The 14,791-nt window shown below is 37.4% G+C and overlaps 1 protein-coding gene across 1 annotated transcript in view; it reads right to left on the bottom strand.

Annotated features, from left to right (window-relative positions):
- Window positions 1-14,791, bottom strand: part of MAGI2 (membrane associated guanylate kinase, WW and PDZ domain containing 2) — a 1,553,247-nt gene that overhangs the window by 383,076 nt on the left and 1,155,380 nt on the right. Inside the window, exon 7 of the mRNA XM_055420681.2 lies at window positions 9,968-10,025. Coding sequence (XP_055276656.1) covers window positions 9,968-10,025 — 58 coding nt within the window. The remainder of the gene's footprint in view (window positions 1-9,967; window positions 10,026-14,791) is intronic.

Raw genomic sequence — 14,791 nt, 5'->3', positions numbered from 1 at the left:
CAGAATTTTTGCCTGATAATTTTAAATTTCATCTTATTTAGATAGATTGAATATACAAAATTTGGTAATAACAAGTTTGTTATCTATTTATTATATTGTTAGCTGTCTATGGTAACATAATTTCATCTAGTTAAATAAAGTCATCTGTTAAACACAGTAATACAAAAGTATTGGGTAGCCTTTCCCTTTGCCAGGAGATATTCCCAACCAGGGGATAGAACCCAGGTCTCCCACATTGCAGGAGGATTCTTTACCCACTGAGCCACAAGGGAAGCTCAAGAATACTGGAGTGGGTAGCCTATCCCTTCTCCAGGGGATCTTCCTGACCCAGGAATCGAACCGGGGTCTCCTGCATTGCAGGTAGATTCTTTAGCAACTGAGCTATCAGGGAAGCCCCTTAACAATGTCACTTGTACTATAAAAAATGGAAAACAATATTTCCTTCAAATGTCTTCAGCTCTGACAGTGGTGAGAAAAATGTAGTTCTCACCTGACTTTTTGTTTATAAGCTTCTCTTTATATAACTGACTTTTTATTTAATGATAATCAGTTTCATATCTATAGATATAAAATACATCGTAGATATCAAATACAATGTATTCATGACATATTGTCAGAGCTTTGTAAGGAGATTCTATTATAATAATCCACTCTTTTTGGAAGTCTTTTGTTAACATTCACATGATGGGATTGTTAAAATCATTAAAATAAAATAAAAGAATGGTAATATATGTTATTGTCTAGCCAAATAACAAGCAGAAATGGAAAGAAAATGCTTTTAAATTTTAAGTAGTCTTTGATCAGCAGGCATAATGAGAAAACAAGGAGGCTTAACACAGGAGAATGGCCAAATTTATCCTTGTTAACACAAGGTGCAGTGGATGTTCCTTGAACTAGAAGAACTCTTAACAATCATCTAATCCAAACCACTCATTTAACAGAAGCCAGAGAGGTTAAGTGTAATTTTCTACTAGCCTGTAAATTCAAAACCATAGATGCAAAAAAAGCACAAACTATTACTAACATTATGGTCTGTGACACAAAAACAATTTTGAAAAACGTTACCTGAATAGTAAAAGAGATGAAATTATAGTTTTCATGTGGGGGCAGGTGACCGTCTTTTGTTATATTCATAATAATGTAAACAAGTGACATCAATCTACTGCTTCTTCTGTTTCACTAAATTTCTTCATCTGTCTGACAGCCTCTCTCTGAGCTGAACGTGATTCCAGTTTTGTATCCATTAAAGATCTAAAAGACCTAAATGCCAGCCAACCGGTTTAATTCCAGAGAGAATTCTTTTCCAACACTAAAGGAAAAAACAGCAATGTTGTTTCAGTATGCTAGTCTCCAACATGACATGATGCTGAGGGATTTTTAGGATAATTCTGACCCTATCCAATTTTTCACTGCATGTGCTAACTTCAGAACTTAGTCTAAGATATGGCTCCAAAGTATGTGGTGATACAGACTGTAGCATGAAACAATTTGTAGTTCATTCACAAGAAACCTAACATATTTAATCCAGACAGAGATTAATAAACTATATAAGCTAACTATTTCACAAATTATGGAATGATGACAATAATTTACTTGTTATTATAACATTACCTTGCCAAGAGCCAAACAGAATTATCCAGTGAAAGATGGTGGCAGTTTTCTCTGGGTCTGGCCTAGCAATGACCTATATAGAATAGAAATAGGTGATCCCTCCTCCATCAGGAGAGAGAGCACATCTCACAACACCCTAGGACCTCTCAGTGAAGAAATGACACTCCCCACATCCACCTGCTCACACTCCTCTCAAAACCTTGCCTGAAACTCCCTTGAGCAACACTGCCCAGTTGCAGACTGTCCTCCCTTCCTTCACATGGCCATTCTCCAGTTCTCATGGTCCTATAGAAAAGATGGAATAGAAGGAGACAGCACGGTCCTTCCTTGGGAGCACGCAATGGTGTTTCCAGTTATGACCATTCTTGTCATCTCTCGTTGGGACAGTACGGGCTCAGGGATATTGCGGCCTCTACCACTCAGTTCACCTGCTGTGTGCTAGCTGTTGTGTTCAACCTCTCCAGAAGTATCTAAATGAGAGACTAATTTAATTCATAAAAAATGTTTCAAGACAGTTTATATTACATTCATGTTTTCATTACATACATTACATTTTTCACTAGCATTCTCAAAGATGATGTTAGAATAATAATTATTTTGTCTTTTATTACTGACTTCAAAACAAAAAAGTGATTCATTAGAATTGTAAAAACAAAACAAAAAAAATAACTGCTATCAAAGTGATTAAGTCATTGTTATTTGTAAAAGTCCACTTGCAATTAAATCTATTTAAACTTCTAGGTTCCTAAGATATTTTTTTAACTTCAAACCAGAAGATTTGCTAAAATAAGGCAGTTTATCAGCTTAAAAAGTTGCTAACAAAAATATATCCAATTATAGAGTTGAGTTTTCTTTCCTTCAGGTGAAAAGACATTCAGGAGAAGGAAAGGCAACTGGAACACAAAATAAATTTTTGTCACATTAAACTAAATCATTGTGGTTTTGATTTGCATTTTTCTGATTATGAGGGATGTTGAGCATTTTTTCATGTGTTTGTTAGCCATCTTTATGTCTTCTTTGGAGAAATGTCTGTTTAGTTCTTTGGCCCATTTTTTGATTGGGTCATTTATTTTTCTGGGATTGAGCTGCAGACGAATGGATAAGAAAGCTTTGGTACATATACACAATGGAGTATTACTCAGCCATTAAAAAGAATGCATTGTGAATCAGTTCTAATGAGATGGATGAAACTGGAGCCTATTATACAGAGTGAAGTAAGCCGGAAAGAAAAACACCAATATAGTATACTAATGCATATATATGGAATTTAGAAAGATGCAAATGATACCACTGTAAATGAGACACCAAAAGAGACACAGATGTATAGAACAATCTTTGGGACTCTGTGGGAGAGGGTGAGGGCGGGATGATTTGGGAGAATGGCATTGAAACATGTATGTTGTCATATGTGAAACAAATCACCAGTTCAGGGTCGTTGCATGTTACAGGATGCTCGGGGCTGGTGTGCAGGGATGACTCAGAGGGAGGATAAAAGGGAGGAGGGAGGTGGGAGGGGGGTTCAGGAGGGGGAACTCATGTACACCCGGGGTGGATTCATGTCAATGTATGGCAAAACCAACCAATATAATATTGTAAAATAATTAGCCTCCAATAAAAAAAATTTTAAAAAAATATATAAAAAATAAATAAATAAAAAATAATATAAATCAGCAATGGGGAAATACCTTCCAGTATGAAAAATTATCTCTAACTTCATGAAAAGGGTTGATGAGGGGCATATACCCAGGCCTTGACTGGATGATAATAGTAAGAGGGGAGATTGGACATGAGACTTCATTTTGATTTGAAAGAATCATAGTTTAAAAATATTTGACAGACTTTGGCAAAAAGAGCAGAAGGAAGCATAAGTTTTTCCACCAATCTGTGGCTGAAGTGCAGTGTTAACAAAGTAGATCAATAGCCAGTTGAAATTTACACAGTATGAGTAAGTGTTACGGAGTGGTAAGTAAGAATTATCAGTGACAAACTATCAGAAATGCTAACATAGTGTAAAGAACAACTATGTGAACCTAGGAGATCCCTCACGATAAGGCTTGGTGCTTGTCTTCTCCAGGCAGAAAGGAGTGATGCCACATACTATGAAGTTGACCTGGATCAGCCAGAAGGAGGTAAAAATGTATTAACTTAGTAAAAAAGAACTGACTATAGTTTGGTTAGAAATAGAATATCTTTTGTTTATTCCAATATTCTTATTCCCTTCATTGAACTGTGAAGTTAATTGATTTATGCTTATTTAATAAACATGAGAAACACTTGATAAATTATAAAGTTAATGTTAATATAAAACATAGCTATTCTATTGAAAGGTTTTTCTTAGCTCTCCATGCATCAGATAGCTGCAGCCTTACCAGGAGTCTGCTCATTGAGAAATCACTTAACTCCTCAGAGATTTGGTTCCCTCATTCTCTGGGACAATGGATGTGAAAGTAGTTGAAAGTAAAAATAATGTCTTAAACATCACTGTGCTATTAAATAAACCCTTTCATCACAAATATTTTCTTTGGAAATTACCCAAACCTCAGCCCCTCTGGAAGACACAGAAATATCACACTCTGCAGTCCTTGCTTCATCATTTTCAGTGGGCTTATGGAAAAATACCAGATTTCAATGTGGCACACTCTGAGATTAAGTTAGATGTTTCTTACAAGTCAAATAATCATCCTTAGAATTATTCACTTTTGGGGGTGCACTGTATCATGAAAGGCTTCCCTGGTAGTCCAGACTGTAAAAAATCTGCTTGCAATGCAAAAGACCTGGGTTCTATCCCTGGGTTGGGAAGATCCCCTAGAGAAGGGAATGGCTACCCACTTCAACATTTTTGCCTGGAGAATTCCATGGACAGAGTCTGGCAGGTTACAGTCCATGGGTCACAAAGAGTCAGACATGACTGAGCGACCAACACTGCTACTGTATCTAGAAAGAATTGAAAAAGCAGGTAATTCCAAAAGGAGAGTCCTTAGCTATGTCATTGGGATACATAAGACAAAATATAATTAACATTTGTTCAGCACTTCCTACATACCTGTGTTAGGTGCTAAGGCTTCCCTAGTGGCTCAGACAGTAAAGCATCTGCCTGCAGTGCAGGAGACCCAGGTCAGATCCCTGGGACAGGAAGATCCCCTGGAGAAGAAAATGGCAACCCACTCCAGGATTCTTGCCTGGTGAATTCCATAGACAGTACAATCCATGGGGTCACAAAAAGTCAGATATGACTGAGCAATGAACATTTTCACTTTCACCAGCTGTGTAATGAGATTGCCTAGACTCAAATTCCAGTTTTATTATTTAGTACTTGTAGAAATAGCTATATCTGTTATTTTTATCTTTTTATCTTTATTTTATATTTCATTGTCTATAAAATGGGGATGGTAACACAGACTTCACAGTTTGTTTTGTTTTTATTAAATGAATTAGTAATATGTATAGTACTTATAATACTGACTGGTGTGTAGTAGATGCATAATACAATTTCTTCCTCTCTTTTTCCCTCTCTCTGTTCTGATTCCCATCCTCCCCTTCTTCCTTCTCCACAATCTGTCTACTTAAGATCTCACAACCAGGAACTTGCAGGGCTGGTATACTGTGAAATGCTGTCGCCCGTATTCTTGGCCACTAAGTGATAACTGATATGACCAAATGCTACTGACAAGATTTAGAGTTCCCTTTAGAACGTAACTGAGCAACTTCAACAACAGTGCATTTCAGTTTAACATCTTCTATTACGCAAGTTTGTTAAGCTGGTGAAAGGATTATTTTTAAAAGAGCTGTTTAAAAGCATCAGAACAGTGTGCTAATTTTTGAAGATTGAAGAAAAAATTGAAAGTTTGAAAAAATTAGCTTTCAATACAGAAAAAAAGAATTCTCTAAGAAGAGGCAAGATTTTAAAAGGATTACTTTTGTGTTGATTTGTAATTGGACGTGTTTTACATATATGCTGACTTTTCAAAAATTCTGAAGTTAGAAAGTGTTTTCTTGGAATATTTAGAAAACTACTCAAAGGCATGAAGGAGAAAAATCATTGTTAAAATAATGCTGTTGAGTTAAAATCCCCTCTAACCACTTTGCAACTTGCTACATCATAACAAATACTCATCATTAACCATGAAATGAATGCAATTCTCCTTTCACATTCAATGCTATATTGGAGATATTATACAGTATCTTTCATATATTCTGGAACTGCACACAAGTAACATTTCATAGTAGCAGATGTGTGACATCACATGAAAACTTGTAAAACCTTTACATGAAAATCACATCTGTCAGTCTCCACTATTATTTTAACTGTAGTTGTATGGTTTGCTTCTCTGTCTGTGCCAGAGAAGGCAGCTTTGCATGAAAACTGTTCCAGGAAATTGTGTCTTCTGGGTGAGCTAGTTAAGCAAATTGTGTAACTGCCATTGAAACCAAAATGCACCCAGCAGACATAATTTCACAAAAGAGGAGGAAAAAAACCCCACATTTGTACAAAAGTCACAGCTGTTCAATTCTACATTTTGTACTTTTTTCATTAAAAAATTCCCTTTCTTTATGAACAGTGACAGTTACATTTCTAGTTAGCAACTTTAGAACTTTTTAATACATTGCTAAGTCCTGTACTATCATGGATTTAGTGTCAAGATAAATAGGGCTAACCTCTTTCTGTGTCTAAACTGAGCAGAAATGTGCTCTGTCTGTCCTGTCTGCAGATGAAATAAGATGCTGAGTGCGTCTCACTGTTCTCCAAAATACAGAGCTGTGTGGCTGCTTCTGTAGCTCCAAATGAGGGCCAACATCTCTACGCTGGGGCCCTCACAGCATGGAATCCTCTTTGTTCAGGGCTTTCCAGTCTTGCTCTCAGGGGCCAGAGTATCCAGGACCACTCTCAAGCCATGGGTGATGGAGTTGGTGGCTCAGAATGAGTGAGTCAGAAGTCAGTCTGATGGGGCTGTGTGCAACATGACCACCGCTGTCTGTCATCCTCCTGTGACACCACTAAGAGGGGGGCCAGGGAGGAGGTGTTCTCTGGGGACCCTCTATTCCTGTCCAGAGATGAGCTGCAGAAGCTTGTTCATACCATCACATGAGGATTATGAACACTACATTTATGGGATGCATTTCGAGCAACAGTTTGGACTTTGGGCTCTACAGTCACAGTGGCTGGGCCCATTCCTATCAATAATGTGATGCTGGGTAAGTTACTGAACTTCTTCAGCCAGAGTTTCCCCATATTTACCTCGTTATACTATTGTTATTCAATTGCTCAGTCACGTCCAACTCTTTGACACCCTATGGACTGCAGTAAGCCAGGCTTCCCTGTCCTTCACTATCTCCCAGAGCTTGCTCAAACTCATGTCTGTTGAGTCAATGAGCCATCCAACCATCTCATCCTCTGTTACCCACTTCTCCTCCTGCCTTCAATCTTTCCCAGCATCAGGGTCTTTTCCAATGAGTCAGCTCTTTGCATCAGGTGGCCAAAGTATTGGAGCTTCAGCTTCAGCATCAGTCCTTCCAATGAACATTCAGGGTATATTTCCTTTAGGATTGACTGGTTGGATCTCCTTGCAGTCCAAGGGACTCTCAAGAGTCTTTTCCAACACCACAGTTCAAAAGCATCAATTCTTCAGCGCTCAGCCTTCTTTATGGTACAGCTCTCACATCCCTACATGACTACTGGAAAAACCATAGCTTTGGCTATACAGACCTTTGTTGGCAAAATGATGTCTCTGCTTTTGAATATGCTCTCTAGGTTTGTCATAGCTTTTCTTCCAAGGTGTCTTTTAATTTCATGGCTGCAGTCACTGTCCATAGTGATTTTGGAGCCCAACAAAATAAAGTCTTTCACTGTTTCCATTTTTTCCCATCTGCCATGATGTGATGGGACCAGATGCCATGATGCAATGATACTTACATGATAATGATGATAATTTTTCTGAGTTTTAAAAATATATAGTTCTAATGAGGTGGATGAAATTGGAGCCTATTATACAGAGTGAAGTAAGCCAGAAAGAAAAACATCAATACAGTATACTAATGCGTATATATGGAATTTAGAAAGAGGGTAACCTTAACCCTGTATACGAGACTGCAAAAGAGACACAGGTGTATAGAACAGTCTTTAGGACTCTGTGGGAGAGGGTGAGGGTGGGATGATTTGGGAGAATGGCATTGAAACATGTATATTATCATATGTGAAACGAATCACCAGTCCAGGCTCGACGCATGATACAGGATGCTCAGGGCTAGTGCACGGGGATGACCCAGAGGGGGGATATGGGGAGGAGGGAGGTGGGGTTCAAGAAGGGGAACACATGTACACCCGGGGTGGACTCATGTCAATGTATGGCAAAACCAACCAATATAATAAAGTAATTAGCCTCCAATAAAAAAATAAATTAAAAAAATATATTAAACCTGTAATCTTAAAACTGGATTTGCCCAGGACAAAATTATGACACAGCAAGTTAAAGTTACCAATAGTGGTCAAAATTTATTCAGCTCAGGTTTTCCAGTGTCAAGTTGTATAAACACTTTCCTGCTGTTGACTGCTGGAGTCCTATTGGCTTATCTGTGGTTGGCAGGAATGAGTGTTTGTGCAGCTGTGCCAGAGGCACAAGGTTTCTTTCAATCTGACATTCACTGCTGATGTCTGCTCTACAACTTCTCCTCATAGTTGTTGGTCTGTCTGAAGAGTAACTGACTGCTGAGTTAGACTTCTAGAGTCCTTGCATAGGCTTTTTTACCACTTGGTGGGAGGATGGAATGTTTTCCATATTTTGGAAACAGTCCTCTAATTGTGTAATGGGGTACGCAATTAAATACCAAAAATGATAGCTCTCCAGAGAACCGATTATATAATGTAAACACACAATGTTTACAAGTTGAGGTATTTCAATTATTTTGATGATTTTTTCCCCAAAAGACATTTCTAAGAAATATTGGCATACAGTTCTATTTAAAATTATCTGGAGGTCTGAATTATCTGTCTCAAGTTTTTTGACTGATACACACACACATGCCTAATTTTTGGTATTGGTATACCTATGGAATCACGTAATGGAAAAAGCCATGACAAATAGTAGAATTGGATGCAACCTGAAGGAAGTTAAACTATTAGACTCACTATGATTGTACATAGAGGCTTCCCTGGTAGTTCAGTGGTAAAGAATTTGCCTGCCAATGCAGGAGACGTGGGTTCAATCCCTGGGTCGGGAAGATCCCCTGGAGAAGGAAATCCCACTCCAGTATTCTTGCCTGAAGAATCCCATGGACAGAGGAACCTGGCAGGCTACAGTCCAAAGGGTTGCAAAAGAACTGAACCCGACTTAGCGACTAAACAACAATGATGATGACTGTATTTCAGACCTCACAATCACTTGAAATCTAAAAATATTAAATGTTAGTCTGATCTAATTATATAAGATATAACTAACTAAATTATGAGTAGTTTTCGGATTTTTGTGATCATACATCAAAAATGAAGTGGAGAAATGTAGAAAGAAAAGTGTTGTGCTGTGCTTAGTGGCTGCTGTGTCTGACTCTTTGTGACCCTACGGAGAGTAGCCCGCTAGGCTCCCTGTCCATAGGGATTCTCCAGGCAAGAATAATGGGTGGGTTGCCATGCCCTCCTCCAGGGAATCGTCCCAACCCAGGGATCAAACCCAGGTCTCCCACATTGCAAGCAGATTTTTTTACTGTCTGAGCCACCAGGGAAGCCCAAGAATACTGGAGTGGGTTGCCTATCCCTTCTCCAGGGGATTTTTATTATTACTTGATTTTCCTAAGGAAAGATGTGTATATAATTGAATCCTTAATAGGGGCTTTATCCTGAATAAAAGGATGCATAGAGTGGTAACTCATTATGCTGCAACCGCCAATAGATAAAAGTCCAATTTACAGAAAAACCTTCCTGATTTAAAATGAGGCCTTAAAAGACAAAGAAATCTAAATTTTATTTCATCCCTCAACTGAAAAATACGGTTGCTTCATTTAACTGACTTTGAAATCTGGTCTAATAGAACATCTCTATTGCACAACTAGTCAGCTCCCAACATTCTGATTGCAAAATGAAGGACATTTACTTTGATATCTTTAATTATCACTCATCTAGAGGACAGTGTGAAACACACTTTTCCAATTGGTGTTTTAGAATCATGAGTCAAAGGGAAAGTATGACAAATAAGCCAGCTGGAGAGACAAGAGACAGTTAGCTAGTGCTGCTAGATTCTTTGTGGGTACTTCAAAGTAAGATGAAAGGGGAATAAAAGGACTGTTAGCACACATGCACAATAAATGGAATATTAACACAATTTCACAACACATTAATAACAAGTTAATATCAAACTTAGAGACTTACTCAACATAATAAGTGCCGTATATGGGATCATCGATTTTTTCCCAGCCATATGGAAGCTCTGAAAAATAAAGGGTTGTTTCTTTTAGTAAATAAGTAACAGATAATGCTATTTTTAATAAGTAATATAATTTAATTGTACATACATTGCAGAAATAGTCTAACAAAGTGGAATAAAGTATTCAGAGTCAGCACCAAATTTCAAATGCATATTGTAGGAACTATAAGAAGCACTGACTTGAAATTAGCACTTAAAACACAGAACTCTCTTCTCTGTAGATATACTGCTGGGTCTAGCTGTTTATCCCATGCCAAGCAGTAGAATGGCACATCATCATGTTATCACCACTCAAGGCAATGCAGAAGGCAAATCACTTTCCTGAAAGAGCACGCAGCTTTCTCATTTATTTGTATTGTTAAAAGGAGCATTTCAGGATAAAGATCATAATTTCAAAATATATTTCTGAGAAAAGCAAATTGTTTCTGATGACTGAAACAAAGACATTACACGTTCTCAATTGATATCCCACTATTCGAGATGGTTAACTTATCGTTCTATCTCCATGGGTCAGAATTAGAATGCTGCCAATAAACTCTCTGGGTATATTTTTGTATAAAGTCTAACATTCTAAACATGCTTTCCTTGACAATATGGTTTATATTTTCAGTTCTCCACAGAAAATTTTAATAATGCACATTAAAATATCAATACAATAAAGGTTTCTTTTTTTTCCCATCTATTTTATTTTATTTTTCAAAAACAATTTTAGGAATCTTTACTTAAAACAACCTTATCTTAAAATGGAGTAACTTTGGTTTTACGAGCAGCAAGCAAAGTACAGAAGCAAAAATGCATTACAGGAGCATTAAGTTCTACATTAGGTCACAGTGTCTAATCTGAAATCACACCCGTAATATCATTTTTCAGGATATCTGGGAAATAGTTATTTCCCAGGATGTCTGAACCATAGCTACTCTATTTTGACTTTTAATTGTTAAAAAAAAATTTTTTTTAATAGCCAAAGCAGATTTCACCATTAATGATGTCAGTGTTTTTCTAGGTATGAGAAGATGCAAGAATTGGAACTCATAAAACATTTTTCTGAAAAGATCTAACTATCTGAAGGCCTGTTCTGCCAGTTTTTTTGTTTTTTTTCAGAGCACAGAGTGCCTCATTCCTGATTTTCACCCTGAACTTCTTTCAGGGGGTGTTGAAGGTCAGCAGCTTGCAATGGTTCATGATGTAATCTTTGTAGAGGCAGCTGGCAAGTACCAACTTCCAGTCAGCAGGGTCCCTTCATAGCCACATATCTGACCATGTGACACCATTTCATGGCCATTGTGTCCCACGGTGCTGGGAAGGCTTATTCCCAGGTCTAGGGAAGTGATGGGCCACTCAGTGTGCTAAAATTGGACCAAGCCTTGCAAGTAGCAAAAGTCTCTGTCTTACTAGTCTCCTGGTCCAGGAAAATATTTCCTCTTGTTGCTTTTTCCCATACCCAGAGTCACATTATTACAATTATTGATCTCATATGGAACTGTCAGTTCAGCATTATATCACAGGCTCAGTGAAACAAGTGACATAGAAAATAATATAGCCATAGCTAGCAGTTATTCGTAAAATAAGAATTATAAGTCAAGAACTAGGAAAAACATGCTATTTGAAAACTAGGCTATGTGTTATGATACTGTTTTCAAGTATACAAAGTCATTTTAATTAATTCCTATAAATATGAAGAATATTATATTTTCCTCACACATATTAATAATATACATAAAACTTGAAACTAAGTAAGATGTATTGAGAAACTCTTAATAATATGTTTAAATGACACAAAAGTTTTATTATTATAAGTAATAACACATTTTCATCATAGACAAGCACAGTTATAAAAAGAAAATTCAGTTCAGCTCAGTTCAGTCGCTTAGTCGTGTCCGACTCTTTGCAACCCCATGAATCACAGCACACCAGGCCTCCCTGTCCATCACCAACTCCCGGAGTTCACTCAAACTCATGTCCATCGAGTCGGTGATGCCATCCAGCCATCTCATTCCCTGTTGTCCCCTTCTCCTCCCGCCCCCAATCCTTCCCAGCATCAGAGTGTTTTCCAGTGATTCTGCCATCCAGAGACAAATAATTTTTAGAGAAATTAGATCATATAGTCATATTATTTTTATAGCCCGGTATTTCTGCCTAACAAAATATCGAGGGCATCTTCAACATGAATGAGTGTTACTGCACAATATCACTTTGAAAGTGGCACAGTTGTTGTGTGAGGTGTGGTTAGAGCCTGTGTAATCCCACCAATCTTCTGTCATTGAACATTTGGGACTTTTCAGTTATATGTCCATGTTGGACTTACTAAAGCCTAAGTCTTTCATCATTTTCCCAACAACTTAGCCATGATAAATTCCTAGACGAGAAATTTTAGGTTAAAGGGCACACTTGTATGGCTTTTGATTAATCTCTATCTCTATATTCACATTTTACTACCCCATTGACAAAAGAAACCAATTTATGACTTCACTGGGAATTTGTGAGTGACTTTGGTTCTCTGTACCATCAAATTAAATACAGGTCCACATTTCTCATCCAAAAATATTTGGACAGAGTGGTTTTGAAATTCATAATTTTTCGGATTTTAGAAGGATAACATGATGCAAACACCTTCTACTCTATAACAATCCAAGCAGAGTCTGAGAAGGCACTTAAAATTTTTTAAAGCCGTGAGTATTCAGGCAGCCCAAATCATGTGATTCTCACTAAGACGCACAGAAAAGGACCCTTTCAAGTCAGTTACCACTAGTTTGATGCCAGCATGCCCAGATCAGGTTACCTTTTGCTGCCAAATGAGTGTATAAAAGGCAATTTTTAGAACTTTTGAAATCTGGATATGAAGATAAAATATTATACATTATTATTTAAAAACCAACCAAATTGTTTTTAAATAGCAGTTCATAGTTGTATTAATTTGTATTTCTTCATTCTTGGACTTTTTTTTTCCTTTTGTACATTTCTTGCTTTTATAAATCAATTCATAAGAGTATTTTTTTTAATTTATAAAGAGTAACAATCCTTTATCACATGTTGCATACATGTTTTTAAGACTTTAATTTTGTTGAACAGTCTCTTTAACACATGTTTTTAAAATTTTATTTGGTAAATTCTCAGTGATTTCCTTTATGGTTTCTATTATTGGAGCTTCCCTTAAATACTAACGATATTTTTCAAGTATTTTTTTAACTATATAAAATCTAGGCTATCACCTGGCTTAATAATTCTTGGATTAGTAATGGATTAATATAATATACTTGGAGTAGTAACATATAACACCAAATTGTGAAGCACCTTAAGAAATTTTTCTTTCAAAATGGTAATAAGAATATTGCTGAGTATTTACTATGTCCAGGTACTGATGGACTTTCCATGCCCTGACTCATTCTATCTTAACAATCATACAGGATTTAAAAACCCTGTACTTTCGTTCCAGAGACTTTAGCCAATTCATATATCAATTTAGGCGCTTTATTAATATAGCATAAACAATAGTTAATTTAGACTAATGAGAATAATTATCCAGATTGTTTTTATCAAATTCCCCAAGCTACTGGAGAATTTGGCTATTAAAAAGAAAAATCCATTTGACAGATATCTACTGAGTGCATTCCAAAGTACATCCCAAAGAAAGGCAATGCCAAATAATGTTCAAGCTACAGCACAATTGCACTAATCTCACATGCTAGTAAAGTAATGCTCAAAATTCTCCAAGCCAGGCTTCAGCAATACGTGAACCGTGAACTTCCAGATGTTCAAGCTGGTTTTAGAAGAGGCAGAGGAACCAGAGATCAAATTGCCAACATCCGCTGGATCATGGAGAAAGCAAGAGAGTTCCAGAAAAACATCTATTTCTGTTTAATTGACTATGCCAAAGCCTTTGACTGTGTGGATCACAATAAACTGTGTGGATCACAATAACCTGTGTGGATCACAATAAACTGTGTAAAATTCTGAGAGAGATGGGAATACCAGACCACCTGACCTGCCTCTTGAGAAACCTGTATGCAGGTCAGAAAGCAACAATTAGAACTGGACATGGAACAACAGACTGGTTCCAAATAGGAAAAGGAGTACGTCAAGGCTGTGTATTGTCACCCTGCTTATTTAACTTATATGCTGAGTACATTATGAGAAATGCTGGGCTGGATGACACCACCTTTATGGCCGAAAGTGAAGAGGAACTCAAAAGCCTCTTGATGAAAGTCAAAGAAGAGAGTGAAAACGTTGGCCCAAAGCTCAACATTCAGAAAACTAAGATCATGGTATCTGGTCCCATTACTTCATGCGAAATAGATGGGGAAACAGTGGAAACAGTGTCAGGCTTTATTTTTGGGGGCTCCAAAATCACTGCAGATGCTGATTGCAGCCATGAAATTAAAAGACGCTTACTCCTTGGAAGGAAAGTTATGACCAACCTAGATAGCACATTAAAAAGCAGAGACATTACTTTGCCAACCAAGGTCCGTCTAGTCAAGGCTATGGTTTTTCCAGTGGTATGGATGTGAGAGTTGGACTGTGAAGAAAGCTGAGTGCTGAAGAATTGATGCTTTTGAAGTGTGGTGTTGGAGAAGACTCTTGAGAGTCCCTTGGACTGCAAGGAGATCCAACCAGTCCATTCTAAAGGAGATCAATCCTGGGTGTTCATTGGAAGGACTGATGCTTAAGCTGAAACTCCAATACTTTGGTCACCTCATGTGAAGAGTGGACTCATTGGAAAAGACTCTGATACTGGGAAAGACTGGGGGCAGGAGGAGAAGGGGACGACAGAG

Source organism: Moschus berezovskii, chromosome 3 (genome assembly GCF_049115385.1).
Source record: "Moschus berezovskii isolate FMDL1 chromosome 3, NW_MosBer_1.0, whole genome shotgun sequence".
In the NCBI taxonomy this organism is placed as follows: Eukaryota; Metazoa; Chordata; class Mammalia; order Artiodactyla; family Moschidae; genus Moschus; species Moschus berezovskii.
The sequence above is the reverse complement of the archived record's forward strand: the minus strand, read 5'-3'. Positions and strand labels throughout refer to the sequence as shown.